Source organism: Clinocottus analis, unplaced genomic scaffold (assembly GCF_023055335.1).
Source record: "Clinocottus analis isolate CAN_PGR_092001 unplaced genomic scaffold, fCliAna1.0.p SCAF_1, whole genome shotgun sequence".
Classification (NCBI taxonomy): domain Eukaryota; kingdom Metazoa; phylum Chordata; class Actinopteri; order Perciformes; family Cottidae; genus Clinocottus; species Clinocottus analis.
In genome coordinates this window covers 15,461,721-15,486,876 of record NW_027175820.1, presented here as the reverse complement: position 1 = coordinate 15,486,876, position 25,156 = coordinate 15,461,721, and the positions used below count along the sequence as shown (strand labels likewise).

Sequence of the window (25,156 nt, the reverse complement as noted above, 5' to 3'; positions counted from 1 at the left end):
TAAAATAATAATAAAATCAACAAAATGTGTAATGATTGTGTATATAATGGAAATACCAATCAATCTTTAAGATGTAGCGATGAAATACTCCACTCACAACATACTCTCCAGCCCACAAGGCGGCGGTTATGTCCGTGTTGCTACCGCCAATAAACCTCAAAGAAGAAGTAGTGGCTCGTGAGCTAGCCTGGCTGCAGGCTTTATTTAGGGAAATATGGCTGCTGTGCTCCCCATCAGAGCGCCCTGCGACATTAATCCCGCTACTCCCGAAGCACAATCCATAAAGGTAACATTTATATTCCTCGAACAACAACAACATCCACACATAATACTGATCTCGGTTCACGGAGCTCTGTGGTGTCTGGCTCCTCAGCTAACGGCTAGTTATTTATCCGACGGCTCCTCGCGTCCATCATGGCCCTGCCGTTTCAAATGTGTTCAGGGAGATCGGTGTGGTTTGTTTGGTCTGTGTCGTGTTCACTAACATGCATGTATATGTTGTATGCCCACATGAGACACATAAAGTCAAACTGTGTTGATGTGAGTGGTTTGACAGTGGCAAAGAGAGCGCCTCTGTATCTGTGCTTTCCCAGTTACCATTGGTAACTGGGAAAGCACAGACACAGAGACGCACTTACCAGCTTGCCAACTCTACTCACATGCTCATGTATTTAGTTTGTTTAACGACCTAAATACTGCGGTCAAGCTAGCCTCCATTTCGAAAAACACAGTAGGGCCAGCCCGCACGTAATTTTTTAGGGACCCGTTTGTGCTAGGCATTACGGGACGAGTCTGTAAAAACTGACTTCAAAATAAGAGCACACTTCCGGTGAAGGCAATTTCCAAATAAAAGGTATTTGAAAGGAAATGACGCCTAGTTATGAACTATATCCACTCCACATTAATAGTAGACCACATTAATAGTAGATGTCACTCAGAAACAATTAAGACATTCTGATGTTGAATTGAATTAATCTAATTTGAAGAACTGTACAGTGTACTGCTGTGCACTGAAGAAGCCAGGGCTGTGCTTATGTGGGCTTCAGGTTCAACGGAGACATGATCATAAATGATGAAGAAATAGAGCCATGTCTCTGCTTAAATCATAAAGAGAGAAAGCAACATGAAGATTATCCTGTTTTTTTTATAATAAGCACCCTGTGAACTTGCCCCAAAAAGCAAAATTGGGATATAGGGATTTCTATACCTGCTGTGAAAAAGTCAAACCACAAATGAGGTAAATACAAAATTGCTCCTAAAGAGCATTCAAATGTGAGAGCTATTAGGGCGTCATTTTTTTGATGGTCTTACAGTTTAATTCTTTGGTTTCAACAACACATAACATAAAAAACAGATAAGTCAATAATTGTGTTTTTATTTTTTCTCTGTAGGAGGACGTAATTGAAGAGGAGTCCAATGATGGCAGCCACCTTCCCAAAAGAAGGAGAATGGGTTCAGGAGACAGCTCTCGAAGCTGTGACACTTCCATTCAAGACCTTGGGTGGGTTGGCATTGCTTAAAATGTTAAGTCAGGGGTGGGCAATTATTTTTCCCAGGGGGCCACATGAGGTACAGAAAATATTGTTGAGGGCCGGACCAATAGCCTGATCTCATTTATGTACTCTCCACGATGGAGTTTGACAGGACTTCCCAGCATGCAGTTCCGTGGTATAATTTTATAAATGTGAAACCATGACTTAAGTTCCAATCCCTGACATCTAAGTAGCTCCACTCAGTAGGTTTCAGGCTGTAGCTGTGGAAAGTAAATGGTACTGCCTGTTTAAATGTGTGGTTATGTGCTGTCGTTTCGACGGTTTGTACACCAGGCCTGCCTATAGTGCCAGGTCTAACATTTATAATAATTCTACACAATTATAATTATTTTTTTTTAATTAGAAAAATTACAATACTTGGTGAGCTGAGTTACATGCTCACACCGTTTCATTGTTATCATATAATTATGACGTATAATGTGTTAAAAACGGAAGATATAACTGTAGCCATCTTCAGTTTCATGTGTCCCCCTCTTGCATACATTATTTTAAAATATACAATTCCCTCATAGTATTTTAGTTGAATTTACTGTCCTAGCTGAGAACCTACTAGTCTCTCGCAACTTCCTAAAGTATTCTCAATGCTCATAAAGAGATAACGACTGATCTTCGAAAAAAAATTTATCCTTGATCCCTGTTGTCTCTTAACCCGCCTTCCAGCCCGACCTATTTCCCGGCAGAGAACCTGACAGAGTACAAGTGGCCTCCAGATGACACAGGAGAGTATTACATGCTTCAGGAGCAGGTCAGCGAGTATCTGGGAGTCACGTCCTTCAAGAGGAAGTACCCTGGTAAGACTGAAGTAAAAATCTTAAAAAGTGGCACTCTATCTCGTAAAATACAATTGACTCACTACAATACCAATTGTTATTGATTTGCTAAAGTTTTTATTATTGCTGGAATAATAATGCAATGGCAATATTAGTATAGGCTGATGTAGCTGTTTGGCTCGTGCCATACTGATGATAATGACTTTTTACTCATGTTCTGACCAGAGGAAGAAGGAAACTGTCTCTTGGATAGTGATGTTGTTTCTTTGTCACTCTGTAGATATGGACAGAAGAGACTTGTCTCACAAAGAGAAGCTTTACCTGCGGGAACAGAATGTCATTACTGAAACACAGTGCACTCTGGGTAGGAGCTACACAAACACTCTCAGACCAGATATAATTGTTTCATTACGTTCTCTCAACTCGGTGCATTTAGGATGCAAATAGTTCGACACCTCAGTGCAGTCCCATTTTGTGTGTGTGTGTGTGTCATTGTATTTTTTTCTTCATTTTAGGTCTGACAGCTCTGCGGAGTGACGAGGTGATAGATCTGATGATAAAGGAGTATCCCATCAAACACTCTGAGTATTCAGTCATACTGCAGGAGAGAGAGCGGCAGAGAATAGCTAAAGAGTACTCTGTGAGTATAAGTATATAATGATGATTACTGTGACAGTGATGTTACAGTAATTAATTTAATGATAGTCCTCCATAATACATGTGTGAACACATCTCTTACAGTCTCTGTTTCTTGTCTTTTGTAGCAAATGCAGCAGCAGAACCCTCAGAAGGTGGAGGCCAGCAAGGTTCCTGAGTACATTAAGAAGGCAGCTAAAAAAGCTGCAGAGTTCAATAGTAACTTCAACAGGGAGCGTATGGAAGAGAGGAGAGCTTACTTTGATCTACAGACACATGTAAGTACTACCTAGAAAAACAGGAATTTAAAAAAGTTGTTGGGTGCTCATTATTGATGAATCAAAGGCTTTGATTTGATGGGTCTGAAAGGCAAAGATGTTTAAGAAACACTACATGTAACAGTTTTGGCGAATATAGTGATTTCTATCAATGTGGAAATGTCAAACCACAAATTGGATCCAGAAAAGGTCTTTGTATACTTCTGAATGTTTTTTTTTTTCCGTGAACTTTGTGTTTTCTCAGATTATCCAGGTGCCACAGGGCAGGTTCAAGGTGCTGGCTCCAGAGCTGACAAAGGCTGGGCCTTACCCGGTGGCTCTCATACCAGGACAGTTCCAAGACTACTACAAAAGGTACAGTTCACACTTTTCAAGATGAAAAACCCAAAATTTGGTTCCCTTCTTTCTGGGTGAAACTGGACAATTTCTGTTCCTGTATTGTATATTACCATGCTGAATGTTTTGCCCTGATGCAACAGTGTTTTGTGCATCACAGGTACTCTCCCAATGAGCTGCGATACTTGCCGTTAAACACAGCTCTGTTTGAGCCTCCACTGGATCCAGAGCTCCCTGCGCTGGACTCTGAACCCGACTCCGATGACCCTGAGGATGGCAAGGGTGACAAAAAGAAGAACTCTTCTGTAAGACATTCGGCTGTGTACAAATACTCTAGTAGCCCACACGCGTCAGATCATGCGTCCATCTTGGACTAATGGTACAGATGCTTAATGGTAGATGTCTTTTATGCAGTTATGCAAGCAACTGCATGAATTACCTCAACTAATCTGGATTCTGATATCTACATGTCCTTCACTCTTTCTCCTTCCCTTTGTGTTTCTCTGCAGGACAGTTCTTCAGGCAACACGTCGGACGTGGAGAGCCAAGAGGGAGGAGGGAAACTGGGCCACAAGTCCAAAGCCAAAGACAAGACGTCCACACCGGGAAAAGATGGCACCCCGCGTCATTCTGCCTCCCACAAAGCCACCCCAGGGTACAAGGTAGAGGACAAAAGCAACTGAACTCTTCTCCAACAACAGCAGCAGCACTTTTCTACCCCCTCCTCCTCTTTCTACTACTACCACTCCCTTACTCCATTCATCCCGCCACCCCTCCCTAGCTTTCTTCACTTTGTTCTCCGGCTTCTATCGTTGGGTCAGCTTTTCGGCTGGGACAACCTGACACAAACTCATACACTTGCAGACTCCCTCACACTTACACTCTCACACATTTACACATAGAGTCAGACTTTGGGGGTCCTCTCGCTCCAGGTTTTGTTCTTATGATTGCCTGGTGGCTTTTTTTCCCTCTTCGTACCAGACTGTAAGCAATAAGAACATTTTAAAGAAACAGTTCACTAGTTTCTTTTTGAATGCACTTTCACTTTTTTTTTTTCATCGAAGACAAATTTGAACTTTAAAAGTTTTTCATTTTGAATGTCTTCAATATACCTCTTGTCTGTCCTCACTTGTCAAAAAGAGATACTTCCTAGACAAGTAAGTGGATGTTTTGGCTGCTAGTTTTCTTTTTTTCTTTTTTAAAAAGAAAAGTCTTGTTACTCTGATATAAAAAATATAAACCACATTTAATTTGTGGTTGTTTTAAAAGGTAGTTGATGTTAACACTAGATACTTTTAACATTTATATCTAAAGTGTAGAATCCACTTGAGCCTAATATTTTAAGTGTGTATTGATATTATAATATGCTTTCATTATACACTATGTGATGTGCTGTTTATCTGTTACTACGTATCAAACAGCTGTTTGACATGAGGTTTTCCTGTCCTTATAATGTCATCTTGGAGAGACGACGACATACTGACCTTGTTCACACTGTTGCTGAGCTGAGCTGAGCTAGAAGTAGTCTGTATGACATCTGTCTGGGTTTTTACTCTGCTGGACAATTCCCAGATCAGCTTACCTTTCGTTCATACCCAGTCATGGCACGTCGTTGGTAGATTTTGAATAAATACCTTGAATTTAATCTAAATGTTCAAATGACTGTAGATGGGGGAGGGGAGTATTATTTTAGTGTCCCACTGGCTCCCTACAGCCCACTGGGCTAGACACTTTGATATTTGATTAATCCTTCAAATCCTTAAACTTGCAGTCAAAAGTACCTAAAATATGCATGTATATTACCATTAAGGAGAGTATGATGGTCCAGTTGCGTTCAGCTCAGCTTTGTGGTGTGGGCATGGTTCTTTTCTAGTGTTCTGGTTTCTAGGTTCAGTTTAAGTTTGACTTGATTTTCAGTCCTCAAATTATTTTGCATATATGCTTTTGAGCTTGCAGACATGGCATGGCATGTTGGTAGCCAGAATAAACTAGTTAACTGTTAGTCAGTAAAATAATATCCCTGTACTGTTTCTGTGATGAGCACAATAGGAAGATATAATACCCTTCAGGCATTTCTAATTTGAGAAAATGCTCTAGACAGAAGTCAACTACGATCAATATTTTTGTAGCTCTGGTAAATCAGCCAAAGTAAAATACATGTAAAGTTGAAATGCACCAGTTTCCTTTTAGTGGTAGAGTTTTCATCCATTTTTAAAACCCGAGTTAATGGTTCACGGATGTCTAATTGTTGTTCTCTCCTCAAAGGACACCACATGTAACAGCAAAACTTTTAGTAAATGATGCCGGTCATGGGGTGATAAGCGTGACCTCGCTCTGGTCTGACTACCATCTACAGTATATGCATTGGTTAATGATGACCTCATGATTAGTAGAGTGGTATTTCATAAACGGCTCATGAATAAAAAAACAATTCCGAACAACAAAGGAATTAGTTTAACTAATTGCCTCTTCAGCAGTATTTTGTTCAGAATGTGTCAATGTGATACATGTTGCATGTTAACATGTTAAATATATAGTATATTGCATCATTAACATGACGCGTTAATGTTGTTCAGTTTAAGGATTTGTGGAAATCAGTCACTCAAAAAGCTGTGACTCAACAGCCGTTTTGTAGCTTATAGATAGAGGAGACATTTTGGAGGTCAAAGCATTGTGTTCAATGCAGCTGCATAGAGTAATGTTATATTATTTACAATTTTTAAGTGTTTACCTTGATACCGCTCTTTGTCTTCCTGATACATGCAGTGCTGGCTTGATTCTTAAAAAGAGCTCAGAATATGTGTTATTTTGTGTGTTAGACGTATTGAATGAGTGAATGATGTTGATGAGATCCATTGTCATCACTACGAGTTGCAAGGCTGAGTCGAGTCCAGTTTCATTAGATAATGTGCATTGGGCCATAAGACATATAAAAAGTTGTGAGGCACAGCTAACGGGTTCGCATTATCTTATCACTTATTTACTTTACAGAAATCTCAAAGTACAAATATGATGTTTAAACCATATGATCTGCTGATCATATGGTTAGTTGACTTAGTTGTGTCTAAGTATGTATGCCTCGTCTGAATTATACGTAATGTTTATAGCTATATGGCCAATAAAAACTAGCTACCAGGTCATATAAAAGCAAATGCACCTGAAAGTGAGTTCTGACCGTTTTTTCTTTTATGTGCATAAAATACCGCATTTCTTGTGTTTACCAAATTCAGTTAATTTAGAATAAAACGGGATTCAACCTCATGAACTGGTCCTGTTCTATTTTTCTGTGTGGATGTTGCCACTGAAGAAATGTTATGACTGTGCAGCCATCAAGCAGACTCATAGGACTTAATGACACTGCTTGTAATGTAAGCATTTCGTGTGGCCACAAATACATTTATAAAGTTGTCAAAAGTCAGCTCACAATAGCAATCAGGATAATCCTTTCGCTAAAGACTTCAAGGTATGAACTGTTGACTTTATAAATAGAAATATAGATGAGACTATATATTTGTATACGCATCATGAGCATGTATGAAAATCTACACGGCTCTACTTTCTTATTTCCCCCTCCTGCTGCTGCCTGTCTATTAGTTTAGTTCTCAGCTTTGTTTCTATTCCTTGAATTTTCATCATTTCCAAACCATGTCCTTTATTGACCCAAAGTATTGTACCTGTGGCTGTTTAGTGTAACCTGCTAACTTCCTGTGAGGAGGACATTTTAATGAAGGATGTTACTATCTTAAGGCTTTCAACATAAATGGATTGCTATCTTCTTGAGTAACTGGAAAGTTAATTTCGCAGGACAGTTTTTTTTATATTTGGTGACAATAATTAGCCGACAAACTTACCTTCGCATAGATGTATTTCATGCTCTTGAAGTCTAGACTGTTGCAGTCCAAATATAGAACTTTGCTCAATCTTTCATGATTTAATTGTGAGGATTTTTTTTTTTTTAAAGTGTAGCAAGTTTCTTGTTTATCTCCGTGACATCCTTCTTTAAATGTCCCTGAGCCTTATCTTTCTACTCTGTCCCTGTTAAACTGAAAGCAACGGCAAGATATTTTAATTTAATCTGCTCCCAAGTTAGTCATCGCTTGACTAGAGTGACAATACATCTGCTGTAGATTACAGGTGCCACATGCATGCACCCTCTTGTATTTTACCATGAGCTATACACCTAGGGGTGTTCCTTGCCACAAATAAAACGACAAAGAACGAGCTTGGTACCAATAAAAGAATCAAACTTAGTCTGACAGCAGCTTTGATGCCATGTGACGCAGTTTGTGTACAAAGTAGTCAAAGTAAAAGAGTAAAGTAAAAAAAAAAAGCTTTTTGGATTGGCTTTTTTTTCTCCAGGCATTAAACATTTGTTTGACTAATATATTGTCCATGACTACAGGATACACATGTTTTTTATAGCATTATTCTGCCCTTGCAGCCTAAGGTCATTCCCAATGCTATATGTGGCATTTGCCAGAAGGGTAAAGAGGCCAACAAGAGGGGCAAGCCAGAGGCTCTCATTCACTGCTCCCAATGTGATAACAGCGGTAAGTTAACACTGTTCTTTTTTGTTTTTTTTTATACACAACAAAATGTATTAATTTTCAATGCCAGGTGTTTTTGTTTAAACAATTCTCCCTAGGACACAATTATTACAATAAGATTAGTAGTAATCATAAATATGTTATACCTCTCTCACTTAACCTAGTCAGTACATTAGGTACATTGTTATTAACATCAGAGATTATCATTGACTAATGAATCATTGCTATTATAAGTAAAGGAAATGTTGAGGTTTCCATTGTACCACCAGTCAACATCCTTTCATTGTGTATAAACAAGTTTTATACTTTCAGACAAGTGTTTAAACTGCCTGGTTAAACATTAGAGTAATGTGAATATAATTCCCTTTTATAAATATTCATACTGAGCATTCACAAAGACATAGTGGTTCAAAGTGTCATGTTTTTCATCTGTTGGCTGGTGAAACGTTGGCAAACTGAGAGGCAGTTATGACAAACGGAAAAAAGGCTATTCATTTGTTTTTAGATGGTTCTGATTAATATCAATGGGTCTCTTAACTCTACATATGTTTAAGTATTCCCGATAAGCTTATGAATGAATGAAATGAAAAGTACTTTATTAAGCTCCAAGGGGAAATTTTTTTTTTATTACAATAGATGTGTTTAAGTCCTCTGAATTAATGTGTGTGTGTGTGTGTGTGTGTGTGTGTGTGTGTGTGTGTGTGTGTGTGTGTGTGTGTGTGTGTGTGTGTGTGTGTGTGTGTGTGTGTGTGTGTGTGTGTGTGTGTGTGTTCACTTTGTCGGTTTTTGTGTCTCTTGTGTTTTTGTCTGACTTGTTTCTTTACTTATGTCTGTGTGCATGCGTTGTATAATTATTTGTGTGTGTGTGTGTGTGTGGCTCTGTGTATGTATGCTTCTGTCTTTGTGTCTGCACACTTTAGGCCACCCGTCTTGCTTGGACATGAGCAAGGGGCTGGTGGGTGTGATCCACACGTACCGATGGCAGTGTATGGAGTGTAAGACGTGCACGGTGTGTCAGCAGCCCCACCATGAGGACGAGATGATGTTCTGTGACAAATGTGACCGAGGGTACCACACGTTCTGCGTGGGCATGAATTCCATACCTACTGGTGAGTAGATGCGCACAATTACAAGCATACAGTGAAATTTTTATAGACCAACCACACACTCGGGGACTGGCCCACAATCACTACAAGAGAGAAGTAGACTTGTACACACAAAATGTCCATTAGTCATTTACCTTTTTTGTTTGCTTATTTAATGTAGGTTTGTTTGTCTCTTTCATATTAATAAATGACTTCTCTCTGTCTCCTCAGGCCTTTGGGTATGTGAGGTTTGCGACAAAGATTTCACCACACCCAAGAAGAAGGGAGCAGCGAAAACGCCCAAGAAGTCTAAATCGGCTCAAAAATGATCAACAGCATCAATAACCATAATATCTTCAACAGCATCAATAACCATAATATCTTGACCAAATTTGACCCAAATGCACATTATTGCATTTGTTCAATCATTTGTAGAACCTATACATTTAAAATAACATCAAAAACAAACAAAAGTGTATCCTTCCTACCAAATACCAGCAATCCAAACGCAAGATCTTAACCTGCTGCTAGTCTTTATTGATTGACAGGTCTGTAAATACACAGGTTAACGTGAGTAAACACGTTTATAGATCTTTTCGCTGAGAGCACTGATGACATCAGTAAGGCAGGCCTATAATTTGAATCGCAATCAGTTAAACACTGAGTTTACTTGCCAACTACAAATCAAACTTTGAATATTGTATGCGATACCTCAAATGTACATACTCCACATAATCCAGATTAGGCATTAACTGTAGCCTAGTAACTCTTGTTTCTAAATGGTAGACATTGACGTCATACATAAATAATGATAACAGACAAAACCATCCAAATGTGCTGCATCAAATCCTGTGATCTGCTCACCACTAACGGCATCAGTGCATTCCTACTTTATGTAACTGATATTATAGTTTTTGTCTGAACATTTCTGCGGTGGGAAATTTGTTTCAGTTAAACAAATGGTGCTTTAGATCCGGTACTACTGAAACAACCAAGAGCTCACTGATATAAATCAGTTACTTCTAAAACAACATTTTTTGTATGGCTTTGTATTTTTTGGTACTTTAATTGAACATTTATTTAACGGGGCAGGTCAGTAAGGAGCAACATTATTTAAACTGAGTCTTAAATGATGACATGGTGCTTGTAATTTTGTGTAATGAAATGTAATAGATGCTGTGGTAGACCTCATGGCTGCAGCAGGTTTTTATTTTTCAGTCTTGATTACTGAAAGATATAGGGTCTCACTTGACATGTATTGATTTTGTCAAACCTCCACTTTTTATAATTATACAAAAATGTAACCACTCATAGTAATGACATTGAAAAGTAACATCCATCAGCTATGATTAGATACCATGCTATTGGCTTGGTGAAAAAAAAAGTTCTATTATTTGGTATTGTCCCTCAGTAAGCTAGTTTTTTGGGAATAATGTCATTGTCACTGAATTGCGTGTTTCTTTTTTTTCTTCTTTTTTAAAATAAAAGCAACTTGGAAAATACTCCTGTTCATCCCAAATCTATTGTGTACCATGTTTGATTGAATCCCCGTTTCTATACCAACGATCAAAACAACAAGGGAATAGAAAAGAGAATAGAAATTACTTAAACGTTTTAAGTAACTTGTATTTTTACATTTGAAATTATGTTTTAAATTGTTCATTCAACAAACTTTTGATACATGTAGTGGTCCCTGGAAGTTAGAATTTTAAAGAAGTGTTTTAATGTTATTAGGTTAATTTGCATGTAATTAAAAATGATATTACGGACAAATTGTTATCACATATCCTATAAGGTATTTTTGGTCTAAACATCCAGTCTAGCAAATCTGTTTGGCATATGGTCACATTTGAGTGCATCTTCTATTCAAACATGTTTATTTTTTGCATCGAAAACCAAATTACATATTTCAAAATAGTGAATGTGAGATATTTTTGGTATTCTGAAATAAATCCTCCCGCTGCTCTGCAGTGGTGGAGCAGGTGGCCCTGGTGGCCCTGCGCCACCACCAACAGCCTGTGGGGGCGCTCTCGCTCAGATTTCCTCTGAACACGCGGGTTTGATGACCGTAAAAGAAGAGTCTGCCATATTACGGTGATACAGCGACTTTACGCTACTCAATCTTCAACACCGTCGGTTTCCTGCAACAACAATGCTTTCGTCTAGTACGTTTTCAGACCCCGGGAAGATGAAGGAGTATCATTACACCGGTCCGGTGGAACACCGCTTCTCTCCTTACTCGTTCAACGGAGGGTGAGAGGCTTTACACCGTGGGCTGGTTAGCCTGTTAGCTACTCACTGTGCTTAGTAACGCTAGCTAACCGGCTTATATATCAAACGAAACAAAGGTTGAAGTTGATAAAAAGTATGCGTGTAGACTTTTTTTTCCAGAACATCAAGTGTGATTGTAATCTTAAAATATAGATAAAGGAAAAGATAAACGTTTACTCCAGTTTCAGTTTCGAAACGGTAGCTTAGCTTCCGTTAGCAAGTGTCTGGAGAAACGGACGAAACGTCTCACTCTAGATGTGATGGGTTATAAGATGAGTGAACTAGCGTGTGTTTTTTGCTTTGTGTTTTCCAGAACTGTACTAGCTGTTGCTGGGGAAGACTTCGCCATCGTAGCTTCAGACACCCGGCTGAGTGAAGGCTACTCCATCCACAGCCGCGACTCTCCAAAGTGCTACAAGCTGTAAGTTTGCACCGTCACCTTCCTCCACCATCAACGGAAGCAAGCTCAGGCGTATGATGACCCCCTGTATACTATGAACGACAGTTACATGTGGAGTGAAGCACTGAAGTCCCTGCAGCTCCACTTAACGTTTCTAAAACTGAGGACTGTAGTCTGTTCTTGCTTGGTGCCCCAATGATTTATTGTCGTGCTTCTCGAGATTTGGTAAATGTCGTTAACATCAGGTATTGTTACATGAATCAAGGCCAAATGAACAATATGCTGCTCTGAGTCTCGCATATTTTGTGCTCCCCCTTATAGGACCGACACAACCGTCATTGGCTGCAGCGGATTCCACGGCGACTGCTTGACACTGACTAAAATCATTGATGCCAGACTAAAGGTGGGGCTGGTGCAGCAGGGCTTTTTGATTTCACCCCTTTTTCGAAGTCTCATCTTCAAAAGGATCCTATTCTGCTGACTCTGCTCACTGTCCTGCTTGAAAATCAGGGTGTTGATTGTAGTGGTTTTCAAGACAACCAACATAAGCCTGACATTCTGTTGTGTCTTGCTGTCTGTAATGAAGATAATTGTGTCCAATTGTTCAGTTATATAACACAAAGGACGTCATCTTTGTTACCTCTATGTTTCACTGTGTTAAGTTCTGCAGACCCACAGAGGATGTCACTTAGTTGTTTCTAACACCTGAAATGATGTTCCTGCCCTTTTCTCAGATGTACAAACACTCAAATAATAAGACAATGACCAGTGGAGCCATTGCAGCCATGTTGTCTACCATCCTGTACGGCAGGAGGTTTTTCCCCTACTACGTTTACAACATCATTGGAGGACTGGATGAACACGGTGGGTGTAGCAATGCTGCAGACGTTAAGTGGAGTAAATGTATCACGTTTGTCTGCATATCCTCATTGTGTAAGTTTAACAATAAAACTGCATATTTAATCTGTAGCTGAAAATGGCTTGTTGCCTTTATTGTGCTTCATTGTGTCAGACTGTAATTGTTTTTTTTGTTGTCTTAGATGAAATTGTGTGACGCTCTGACTTTTCTTGTAATGACTGTTTTATGTGCAATACTCATATCAATGAAGGTAAGGGAGCGGTGTACAGTTTCGACCCAGTGGGCTCCTACCAGAGGGACACTTACAAGGCTGGAGGATCAGCAAGTGCCATGCTGCAGCCCCTACTGGACAACCAGGTAAATTCCACACTGCAGGTGGACCTGTTTTTGCCTTAATCCTGTTATGTTTAGGTATGTTGACAATATAGTGTGGTAGTTAAGTTTGCTTGCTTTGGGCAAGGACATTCATGTTTGTTTGTCTCTACCACACCCTTCTACAGATTGGTTTCAAGAACATGGAGGGTGTTCAGCACGTTCCTCTGACTCAGGAAAAAGCAGTTCAGCTCGTCAAGGATGTCTTCATCTCGGCCGCAGAAAGAGATGTCTACACTGGAGATGCTCTTCGGGTCTGCATCATCACTAAGGATGGCATCAATGAGCAGACTGTACCACTGAGGAAAGACTGAGGATGGAAATGTTTTCCTTGCTCTGCTTTTCTCTTCGGTCTGTTCTTTCCACATTCACCTTCAAGTTTTTGCCCCTAAACAAGTTTCTTAAAATAGGAGTGTTGATCCAGAATCTGCTTCTAATGGCCTCTAAAGTCTGGGAAGCGGATTTGCCTTTTTTAATATCTACTCACAATTTACATCCATTGAAATCCATACTTTTCTCCTGCTGTGCAAAGTCATCTAATTCAGTTTCTGCTATTATTCCATCCTTGTTTGTGGTTTAGAAACCCAATTCTCGATCAGCATTCCTGTTCTTAAGAAGCAAAGGACTCTCTTCACTCAATCTGCCTAGATACTTCCTCTCTTTGGATTTTTCATTGTGTTTTGGAAGGATACATACTTTGCTTTTTACATTCGTAATAAATGTAAAGAATTTAAAATGTTGGTGTTGTTCATTGCTTGTCCACCCATGGAAACTCCATCTAGAGCAACTCATGCTTTTCAGTGTTGCTGTAAAATATGTGATTATCCAACAGGTCAGGAATGTTTCCTGAGTCAGTCTTTATGCACCACAAGCAACACCACACTTATCTACGATAATATATATAATAAAAACATCTTTTTGAACTACATTTCACAAGTTTTACGATCTTGCAAGCTGCAAGTATCTGATTGTCAGTATTTTAGCAGCCATTATCTTCAACTTGAAAGAGTTGATAAAGTATTGCCAGGCTCAGGGCCCTGACTACATCTATGTGAACGGGGGGAAGGTCTATTTTTCCTTTTCATTATTTTTACACTTTAACCACATGCGCGAGTAGAAAGTTACTTTAATTTTGTAACCATTTACATCAAATGTAATATAAGAGATTCATGATGTTAACACTAAGGATTAAATGCTTCCAATCACATTCTACGGTTGTGAACACAATGCAGCAGGAAAGGTATGGAAGGATTTTTTTCTTCACACATTGGCTCAACACAAACCATTTCATACATTTCATTTATTTTATCCAAAGTGACTTACCATAAGTGCATTCAGCCATGAGTACAAACCCAGAACAACAAGAATCAAGAAAGTTAAACTTAGAAGTGCTGTAAGTAGTAAGTTCTACTATGATGCTACTTTCCTTATTCAAGGTGTACTTGAAAAATATGTTGTTTAGTTTGCGATGAAAGATGTGCTGCCCTGTTGTCAATGGGGAGCTCATACCACCATTGAGGAGCCAGGACATTTCATAATGTACAGTTTGTTCCATCAACCTTTCACTTGGACATTAGCAACATGAAAAGCTTGTAGAATATCCGTTCTCTTCTGCAGTGTCGAATTCAACCTGATCAGAGATGATGGGAGTTTTAAGTGACATTAACGTATCTTTCTTTTTTCCCCAGTACTAGTTTGTTCTGTTTTTGTTGTCAATTTTGAGGACTCATGCATTACAGCAGGTTATCGCACTAGATATACAGTGTTGGTGAAATAAACATCTGCAGAAACATCATTCTGCCCTTGATTAAAACAAACACACACACATGAAAAGTTACTTGTACAGACTCTAGAAACTAATAACATTGGAAGATGGCTGCATGCCATTCATTCCCAGTTCCACTGCTCTGGTTTTGTGCAAGTGGGTTCACTGGGCTGCACGATGGTGTAGTGGCTAGCACTGACGCCTCACAGCAAAAGAGTCTGGGGGTTTGGATACTGGCCTGGCAGGTCCTTCTGTGTGGAGTTTGCATCTTCTCCCCGTGTCAGTGTGGGTTCTTCAGCTTCCTCCCACAGTCCAAAGACATGCAGCTTAGGTTAATTGGACTCTAAATTGCCCGTAGGTGTGGATGTGAGCGGGAACATCTGTCTCTATGTCTGACCTGCGATGGACAGGCGACTCCAGGATGAACCCTGCCTTCACCCATTGACAGCTGGGATCGGCTCCAGCGCCCCACGACCCTAAAGACTTGGTTCGGATGATAGATGGATGGATGGGTTCACTGGATGGGTTACTGGGATACTTGCTGAAGACAAGCTGTTATTAGTATATTGTGTTGCATCTGTGCATTTCCTGCTAAGACAAGTCAAACAAAAGAAGATACACATCCTGAATCCAGATTAGATATGCGTTCTTAGCATGTGGTGTGTTCACACTAGACGTTGACAAATTTAAGTTTAGCAGACAGAATACTAAATACTTTGATGTTTGAGTGTGCTGTTTATGGGTACTATTCTCCCTTAATGCAATGTGCAAGAAGCTGCTCAAAACGGAAGTTTTAATACATTGAAACATCTTTAAACAACTCCAAATATAAATCTTGGAAACAAAATGGGTATTAAATGCCAGCAAAAATATTTTTGATGCATCTTTGTGAAGTCTAATTGGCTTTTCAATGCTGCAGTTTGATTGTCATTTCCTGTTGCTATAAATGCTAAAGAAGATTTATATTTCTGTGTAACTGCTAAAAAAGTATTAGTATATATTATAGGTTTGGGACCGTGTCTATAGAAGCACATTGAACTGTTACACTTTAATGGAAACAGGACTGTGGAAGAAAAGTTCACAATATCACTGTAATACATTAATTTTAGTATAGACATGTATTTTTATTAAATGTCATCCCCATCAAATAAACTTTTGTATATATGTTGTATATACATATATGTATGTCAAGTTTATAGCGTTGTCCCCATTTTTCCTACCGTCTACATTTATGTTATGTTTTAATTAGCTTTAAGTTATTCTAAATAACACTAAATACAATCTTCAGACCAATAGACTGCACTTCTCCGATTAATAATTTTACATCGGTGCCATTATTTTTCACCACCTGAAAGAGTGAAAACATAGACCATAAATGCTCAACAGGAAGAGACAACACTTAATTACATTTTATTTATTTTTATTAACCCAAGTTAATCAACTGTAACAAGTGTTTACCCAACAACTGTTTTAATAATCAAAAGACTCTCTCACACACAGACACAGACAGTGTCTTCAGGCATAGTACTGAAGGTTGGCCTTCTTCTTGGCCTGGACCTCCAGGATTCCCTCCATGTAATCTTCATGGTTCAGCTCTGTGGCCCCACGGCGCAGTGCAATCATGCCAGCCTCCACACACACAGCTTTGCACTGGGCTCCGTTGAAGTCGTCGGTGCAGCGAGCCAGCTCCTCGTAGTTAACATCAGGACTGACGTTCATCTTGCGCGAGTGGATCTGCATGATGCGAGCTCTGGCCTCTTCGTTTGGCATGGGGAACTCAATCTTTCTGTCCAGGCGACCTGAACGGAGCAGCGCAGGGTCCAAGATGTCTACTCTGTTGGTGGCAGCGATCACCTGGAAAATATAAATACATGTAGTTATACTGTAGTTGTCACTGTAACATGAAGACACCATGGTGACTAAAAAGACAGACATAAAAAAAAGGGTGCCTAACTTTTTTTACCCCAAAGTAGAACCAACTTTTCTTGTTTTGGTTTGGTTTTGTTTGTACATCAATTACACATTTTGATGTGTAGTTTGTTCAAATAAGTAGTGTGCTGTACAGTGTGCCGATATTTAATATATAAATGTTTACAGAATTTTGCTGTTAGTATTGACAGACATTACTCAGATTTCTCCCAAAATGATGCTGTGAATGAAATACGTAATCAAGAATGTGAATTTAAATAAATATATATGTGATGAAACAGGTATTTTTTGGTGGCAGCATATTTACCTTGACCTGCATGTTGGGCTGAAATCCATCCAGCTGGTTGAGCAGCTCCAGCATGGTCCTCTGCACTTCTCTGTCTCCTGCCTTCTCGCTGTCAAACCTCTTGGTCCCGATGGCGTCCAGCTCATCGATGAAGATAATGGACGGGGCTTTCTCTTTGGCCAGAGCGAAGGCATCCCTTACCAACTTGGCTCCATCTCCGATAAACATCTGGACCAGCTGTGGACCGGCCAGCTTCAAGAAAGTGGCCTTGGTCTGAGCGGCGCAGGCTCTGGCCAGAAGGGTCTTCCCAGTGCCAGGTGGACCGTACATCAGGACTCCTTTGGGTGGCTGGATGCCGAGGTTTTCAAACTTCTCCTTGTGGTTCATGGGCAGGACGATGGCCTCCACCAGCTCCTGGATCTGCTTGTCCAGTCCTCCTATGTCACTGTACTGCTCCGTGGGGCGCTCATCCACCTCCATGGCCTTGACTCTGGAGTCATACTCGGTGGGCAAGGTCTCCAGGATCAGGTAGGAGTCCTTGTTGACACCCACCAGATCTCCGGGCTTCAGCTTCTCGGCGTCCACCAGCCCGATCACGGGCAGGAAGTAGGTCTGTCGAGTTGAGGTTTTAATGACGGCGCACTTTCCTTTCCTCTGAGAGTCCAGGTCCACATTAGCCCCGTCCTCCTCTTGGTCGTTGGGATCCACATCCAGCAGCTCGATCACATTCGACACAAGGTACGGCAGGGTTTTGTTCACCTTTATCTTCTCCGTGTTTTCTTTGATTTTATCCTTCATGGCCTGAAGCTCGTGGGTCACCCGAAGCACTTCACTCTTCATGATCTTGATCTCGCTGTCGAGGAGACGAGTTCGTTGAACTATCTCCTCTGTGGACATTTTTAACACTTCTTCGCCGATTCCATCCTCCACTTCGTCCCAAACTGATTTGTCACTCAGCGACGCCATCTTTGCTCTAACTGCGTTAACTGTGACCCGGCGGAATATAAAGCATCTTCTTCCGGAAGTAACCGAGGGCGCTTTTTTTTTATTAAAAAAAAAGAAGTTAAATTTGTGTTTTTTTAATTTTGTTTGTTTGTTTTGTTAAATTTGTATTTGTTAAATGTTTATATTGTTTTAATTATTTTAATTATTTTAAATAATATAAGTACCAGACATTCTGATTCACAGCCCATACCAGTTGGTGGCGGTAGAGCACCATTTAGTTGTTTGCTAACCGCCAATAAACCTCAAAGAAGAATAAGTAACCGACGACGCTCGCAGCAGGCGCCGAAGCACAAGAACGCGGATCAAACAAACCAGAAGCTAAATTATTTCGGTGCCTGTGCGATTCTGAACTGCGAGAGCGTGAGTGTGAGTTGGCAGGCAATGAGCTGTGGCGCATTGGTAAATGCCAAAGTTATTTGCAACTATTTTTAGCGCACAAAGCTTTAACTGTTGCCACAGTACGTTTGAATGCATGTTAGCTGGTGTTGCTAGCATTAGCTCCTCAGCTAACTTCAGCTAGTCGATGTGTTGATATCATGCTGGATGCTGTCAAGACGTCCTGCGAGGAGACGAACGGTCGTCTGGTTGAGACACATTTGTCACCAGTATTTTGCACATGCTAAAATTTAAGCTACATAGTGCATCATACATTTTGGGCAAAATTGAATGAACGAGCTGAAGTAACGTGCATGAGTTAAAGCTAAAAGTGGTGATGAGCAAGAAAAGGATGTGTTCGCGCCACACATTTGGGTTCAGGTCATTTGCAAGTTCTTCACTCAAGTTTTTATCCGAGTGAACCCGGGGTTTGTCTGACTTTTCAGGCACAACACAGCTTCCAGGGAGAAGAAGAAACGAGAAGAGGCTGTTTCTGCAGAGTCTGATCCGCGTGAACCTGGGGTTTGTCTGACTTTTCAGGCACAACAAAGCTTCTAGGGAGAAGAAGAAACGAGAAGAGGGTGTTTCTGCAGAGTCTGGTCCGCTGTGGTCATTGGTGTTTTTCTACTGTATTATAGACTGTACACGCACAGGTTTGAGGCACCTGCAGTGTGAAGTTAATTCCTGCTCTTGAGTGGCAGTGAACTAACGCGAGGAGTGAAAGAGATGGACCAGAACAACAGTACCCCTACCTTCCAGGGGCAGGCCTCCCCTCAGGTAAAACTAGTTTCAAGTTAATCGGGTTTATACTTCAAGGTACCAGCTTGATTCTGCTAAACATCAGCTCCCATCTTGCAGCTTCAGTGCTTATTTATATTAAACGACAATATTTACTCCCAGGACGAGGGAGAAAATGTGATTCTCAAATAGTCAAGTTGGGGCTAGGGAGTAACTTTGTCACTGTAGACTTAGCATATCAAGCATGTAATGTAACATACAGGATTACAATTACATTTATGAGCCACAAACAGGTGCTGTAAACCAAGACATAGTTCCACGTCTTTCAAGTTTACAAGATGCAATGATGTCACAGCAACCGATGCTTCTGGTATTGACAATTCATTTCATGGAATGTTTAAAATAGGAAGCACACTTAAACATGTGGCTGCAATGATTAATGACAAAAGCAGCCGTTTAGTTAACCTTAAAACCTATTTCCAACGTTTTACGGCTACTACTACTGTTACTTTCACAGGTACCATTGCTGTGCAGCCTGCATTTTCAACCAAAAAAAATGTTAACTCGTTACACAAAGTGGTATTTAGATACTCATTTTTTTCATGTTGATTAAGATACAGTGAAAAATATTGTGACAATGGAGATTTATTTTTTTGCATACAGATTTGTCACTATGATTTGCTTTTACTGTCGCTTTCCTGTGCAGTCCCAAATTCATGTTTCTTTTGGGGTTGTGTTATTTCTGCAGGGTGCCATGACTCCAGGCATGTCAATATTCAGTCCCATGATGCCATATGGCTCAGGCCTGACACCACAGCCCGTCCAGAACACCAATAGTTTGTCTATACTGGAGGAACAGCAGAGGCAACAACAGCAGCAACAGGCACAGCAGGCAAACACAGGTACGACACTCACTGCTGCCATAATCACCTCCACCCTTTCTGTCATCCCTAGAATTGTTGTCCTCCTCTGAAAACATAGAGCCAGCGTGAAAGTTTACTATCGGTTCATATTATAGGAAGAAAAATACTTTGTTTTCCAGGACTTCCTGGAACGTCGGGGCAGACCCCTCAGCTTTATCATTCCCAGACGGTTGTAGGCTCGACCACCACAGCGCTTCCAGGAAACACCCCACTCTACAGCACTCCACTTACCCCCATGACGCCTGTCACACCGGCCACACCAGCCTCAGAGAGCTCTGGAATAGTACCGCAGCTACAGTACGTTTTATAGTTTTATATCCAAAGGATGGTCAAAGCATCAGTTTATCAATATAGCTAATACACACAGTTTTCTCTTTGTATGTTATGTTATGCAGGGACACAATGCAACTAAGCAAGTTGAATCATAATTTATTTAAAAATGAAACATGAATATCGTTGACATTTCAGAGACGACTTTAGGGTGTATTATTTTTTACTTCCAAAGTTGCCATTATTTCCTCAAACTTTAACTTGTGTCTGAGTTCCTAACTGAACACTTTCCTTAAACGTCTCTTACTGTGTCTCTGCTTTTTTTTTGTACTCTACTTTTAGAAACATAGTCTCTACTGTAAATTTGGGCTGTAAACTGGACTTGAAGACTATTGCCCTGAGAGCCAGGAATGCAGAGTACAACCCAAAGGTGAGACTGCAGTGCCATACATTACCGTGATCATCTCTGTTGAAAGTAGTCTCTTGGAATAGCCACAAAGGCTAAATGCATAGGGATTTGCATCCAGATCAGCCTGCTTGTTGGTTTATTTATTTTGTGTGATTTTATTAGCTACCATTTGAAATTTTGGATTGTGTGTCTAACAAAATGATTAACTTGATAACAATTTGTATTGACCTTTTTCATGGCACACATTTTGACAATATGAATTAATCGCATGGTTTTACAATCAGAACATTCAGATTTTCTAAGAAATTTTAGTTAAAATGGGTGTGTTATTTATATTTACACAAAGTTATTGTATACAAGGATTTATTACTTCATCACAATTTGATTCCTTTGAAAGATGATACATAATACTGGAATTACAACCTAGCCCTACTAGATATATTCATGTTTGTAAACAACTACATTTATATAGGAGGACTACTGGCTGAAATTTCTGCTCTATTTTTTTTTTTTTTTAGCGTTTTGCTGCGGTCATCATGAGAATACGAGAACCCAGAACCACTGCTCTCATCTTCAGCTCTGGGAAGATGGTCTGCACTGGAGCCAAGAGGTCAGAATACGGTTTATTAGCTAACCTTTCTTGTGCTGAAGATCATGAAATACCAGATTTTTACACTTGTGATGTCTAGGAAGGACGCTCGCCTTTCTCTGTCCTTGAGTAAAATGTGTCCTACCTTCTTGTCATGCATTTTAAATTATCTCCTCTCTTGAATACGACAAATGTTTTTCTCCATATTATCTGCCCTGTTTCTTTTGTTAGTGAGGAGCAGTCGAGGTTAGCTGCCAGAAAATACGCTCGCGTGGTGCAGAAGCTTGGTTTTCCTGCGAAGTTCCTGGACTTCAAGATTCAGAACATGGTGGGAAGCTGCGACGTTAAGTTCCCCATTCGTCTCGAAGGATTAGTCCTTACGCATCAGCAGTTTAGCAGGTAATTTCTGTTTGTTTTATTGTCTTGCGCAGCTAAAATTTAGGGGCGGCTGTAGCTCAGGGGGATGAGTGGTCGTCCCGTCACCACAAGGTAGCCGGCTCGATCCCCAGTCCCCCCACAGTTCACACGTCGAAATGTCTCTGAGCACGACACTTAACCCCTCGTTGCTCCCCGGGCGCCTCACAGGGCAGCCCACTGCTCCCTAATCCAGGATAGGTCAAATGCAAATGCAGAATGTCACGCCTGCGGCTTCACAGTTGTTCCACAGAAGGAAAACCTAGATGGGGCTGGATGAGATTTTTTTCAACTTAAAATGCATTTGTTTTAATGACCAAGCTAATACTTGTAATGATGATTATAAAATGATTTGTTTGTTTCAGCTATGAACCAGAGCTGTTTCCAGGACTGATTTACAGAATGATCAAACCTAGAATTGTACTGCTCATCTTTGTGTCTGGGAAAGTTGTACTCACAGGTAAGACCTGATCCTCACGGCTAATGGCTTCACTTCACTCATCAGTAGTTTGGATTAGAATTCATGACAGTGTCCGAATTACAACATTGCAGGTTGTTTGAGGCGCGTACTGAAATCAGAATTTTTAAAGTTAAAAATAACTATCATTTTGATTTGAATTCCTTAAATAGTTGTTAAAAATTAACTTGACCAACACTTTCTAAGTGTTCGTCGTTGCATTGAGTTACTATAAAGATTGAAACGATTCCTTGTATCGACCATGTTTATGTAACACCCAACCACTTAGAAAACAAATGGATTAGATTCCTTAAAAACTTCGTGAATAACTAACTATTAATTAGAAATGGAAAAGATCATCTGGATCATAATGTTGCTGCATATCATGATTTCTTCTGTCTGTAACTCATTGATACGTGTTGGTTTTGTGTTTAAGGTGCTAAGGTGAGGGGAGAGATCTATGAAGCGTTTGAAAACATTTATCCCATCCTGAAAGGCTTCCGCAAGACAACGTAGAACCTGCAGCTGCTTGTACCTTTTTTCTTTTCTTTTTTTTTTGAATCATCGACTCTTTGTACCTTTTTTTTTTTTATTCACAAGAAGAATCATCTATACCTTGACCTTTTACAGATGGACTGTACAGGGATGTGAGCTGTCTATTTTTCCAATTTTTTTTGGTTGTCCCTCCAGTCTTCAGATTTTTTGAGTAATAAGATTTTTTTTTATTTTACAGGTTTTTTGTTTTGATCACAAGCGATGACATATTTTCACACAGACCTCCATTCATTTTAAACCCATTCACTGTTTTTCTTTGCTCGGTTAATTTCAGATTTTTCTGTTGTGCCGTTCACATCCCTGATTGTATATAAGATTGTAAAGAAATGTAAAAAGTGCTGATTAGAAGAGAAACAGTATGACAAGGACTGTTTTTAGTTTTCATTTTAAGCCATTTTAAATAGTTTTGTACGTTGCATTTTTATAAATTGCTCGACCCCCAAATTATAACAAGACATGTTCGGGTCAGCCCCACATTCCTCTTAACAGTATTTTTAAGATTTTAGTTTGAGTGACTGTTTATCTCAAACCAAATCTGTCAGGTTTTTGGGTGTTTTATCTTTGTCTTTTACATTCAAATCATTCTGATCTTGATTTGGCTTAGTCCTAATTGGGTGAATGCTTGAAGTGGATTTCCTTCTAAACTCAAGCATTTCGACATGAGAGATACAGTCTAGTCTATAAATCTGTAACTGAACGTGGATGCTCTTAAATTTAGATTTGACAGAAGTTGAACTAAATGGATCCAAGTCCTGCTACTAAAGTTGTTGTTTAATTCTTTGACTATTGCGTCACTTGGTTTGGACTAAATTTGTACTTATAAATCAACCAGAATCCAAACATCAAGAAAAGACTAGGTGATTGGACGGCCTCTTCTTTTACTTTATCTTAACATCTTGCATCTTCTATTCAAGAGCACTAAAAGATGTCTGATAAACAAAGCACTGTTATGCCATGTTTTTGTATTATGTATTTTTTTTTTTTGCCCATTTAAAATCATATTGCAATTTTTCTGTGAATTGTGTATCGGTTGTCTATAGTGCGTGCTTAGCCACACACTCACAAAAGTAGTGAACATTTTTGGCACTTCATGGGGATATTTTTGTGGTGACCTTCAGTTTCACCATGTGTTCTTCCACCCTCACGTCATTATGGGCAGCAGAAGAGAATAAGGATAATCAATACGTTCCTCTGACTTGTGAGTTAAGCAGCAGGAGACCAGGAAGCCCTGTCACACATTTCAAAGCAATTGTTCTTCTAAAATTATTAATGTGCTGCACAGCATTATTAAATGTGTACATACAGGATTCCTTGTTAAAGCTGCTTCTTTTACTCACCAACAATCATGGCACGTTCAAACTCAATTAAATCACCTTTCTTCCCCATTCTGATTGTCTCGACCATGTCTACATGCCTAAATGCATCGAGTTGCTGCGACGTGATTAGATGTTTGTCCTAACGAAAGTTTGAACCTAATGAAGTGGTGAGAAAGAGGCCTTTCCTAACAAAGAGAAACTATAAGAACAGGGGAAAGGTGAGTAGAACATTAACTGTGTGTGTGTGTGTGTGTGTGTGTGTGTAAACGGATGTACTGTTCTCCCACTGGTTGCCATTGTTGCCTTCGAAATGTTCACTAAAACCCCACTGAACAAAGTTGAGTTATTGCATCTATCAATACTAGACAACTTCATGATGGGTATCACGAATGTTCTTATCTTTATGTTCAAATACTTAGCTTCTGTTTGAGAGATTTGATGCAGCCATCCTCTTCTCATGGTGCATCCAGGAAGTAAACGGCTTCGGTCATGTGATAATTTAGAATTTAGTGGCAAGTCTGGCAAGTGAGTGGCACCCATTAAGAAGCTGACTGGGTGGAGCCACATTTCCTGGGAACACCCATTGTGATAACCAGTCAGCTGCCTTAAATCAGTTTTATGATCATACTATGGATTTAAGTTCATTTGAGGAGCTGTGTTTTTTTCTTTTGTCAATACCTAAATGTACAGATAAATAGATAATACTTACAATATGCAATACTGCTGAATTCTACTGAATATTGTTTTGCTACTACTACATTTCACTTTATAATATTACACATATATACACATATATGTATAATGTACCAGCCCTTTTTATATTTATTTGAGCATACTGTTGTACCACCATAATGAGACTTTACTTTGAGACAGCCCGGTTAGTCTCAGCTAAACACTGGAATAATGTTTATCAGGTAAACCTGAACACTTACACCTCTCTTGAGTGTAACAGTGAATATATCGATTCTAATTTCAACATTTTTTTTTTTTAGTAGATTTTAAACCCTTGAATGTAAAC

At 39.7% G+C, this 25,156-nt stretch overlaps 4 protein-coding genes across 6 annotated transcripts; 3 read left to right on the top strand and 1 right to left on the bottom strand.

Moving 5' to 3' along the window:
- The first annotated feature begins 156 nt into the window (after positions 1-156).
- On the top strand, positions 157-10,694 carry phf10 (PHD finger protein 10). The gene is made up of 12 exons (XM_068589593.1): positions 157-286; positions 1,392-1,501; positions 2,214-2,344; positions 2,604-2,687; positions 2,839-2,963; positions 3,088-3,237; positions 3,482-3,591; positions 3,734-3,878; positions 4,083-4,235; positions 8,015-8,123; positions 9,041-9,229; positions 9,437-10,694. Exons 1-12 carry the CDS (start codon positions 215-217, stop codon positions 9,532-9,534), a joined length of 1,476 nt encoding a protein of 491 aa, XP_068445694.1. The 5' UTR covers positions 157-214; the 3' UTR covers positions 9,535-10,694.
- Positions 10,695-11,263: 569 nt separating this feature from the next.
- On the top strand, positions 11,264-13,843 carry psmb1 (proteasome 20S subunit beta 1). The gene is made up of 6 exons (XM_068572805.1): positions 11,264-11,458; positions 11,790-11,897; positions 12,198-12,279; positions 12,611-12,740; positions 12,986-13,092; positions 13,236-13,843. The coding sequence occupies exons 1-6, from the start codon at positions 11,358-11,360 to the stop codon at positions 13,419-13,421; spliced, it is 714 nt and encodes a 237-aa protein (XP_068428906.1). The 5' UTR covers positions 11,264-11,357; the 3' UTR covers positions 13,422-13,843.
- Positions 13,844-16,275: 2,432 nt separating this feature from the next.
- On the bottom strand, positions 16,276-18,087 carry psmc3 (proteasome 26S subunit, ATPase 3). Its single transcript, XM_068589462.1, has 2 exons — positions 17,109-18,087; positions 16,276-16,726 (listed from the first exon to the last, which is right to left on the bottom strand). The coding sequence occupies exons 1-2, from the start codon at positions 18,051-18,053 to the stop codon at positions 16,388-16,390; spliced, it is 1,284 nt and encodes a 427-aa protein (XP_068445563.1). The 5' UTR covers positions 18,054-18,087; the 3' UTR covers positions 16,276-16,387.
- A 273-nt stretch (positions 18,088-18,360) lies between these two features.
- tbp (TATA box binding protein) lies at positions 18,361-24,344 on the top strand. 3 transcript variants are annotated; one of them, XM_068589265.1, is made up of 9 exons: positions 18,361-18,458; positions 18,914-19,244; positions 19,954-20,107; positions 20,248-20,425; positions 20,741-20,828; positions 21,326-21,417; positions 21,628-21,795; positions 22,176-22,270; positions 22,704-24,344. In XM_068589265.1, the coding sequence occupies exons 2-9, from the start codon at positions 19,194-19,196 to the stop codon at positions 22,781-22,783; spliced, it is 906 nt and encodes a 301-aa protein (XP_068445366.1). In that variant the 5' UTR covers positions 18,361-18,458; positions 18,914-19,193; the 3' UTR covers positions 22,784-24,344. The 3 variants fall into 3 exon arrangements, with proteins under 3 accessions (XP_068445366.1, XP_068445454.1, XP_068445288.1); XM_068589353.1 differs by having other exon boundaries at positions 18,362-18,452; XM_068589187.1 differs by having other exon boundaries at positions 18,367-18,491.
- The last annotated feature ends 812 nt before the right edge of the window (positions 24,345-25,156 follow it).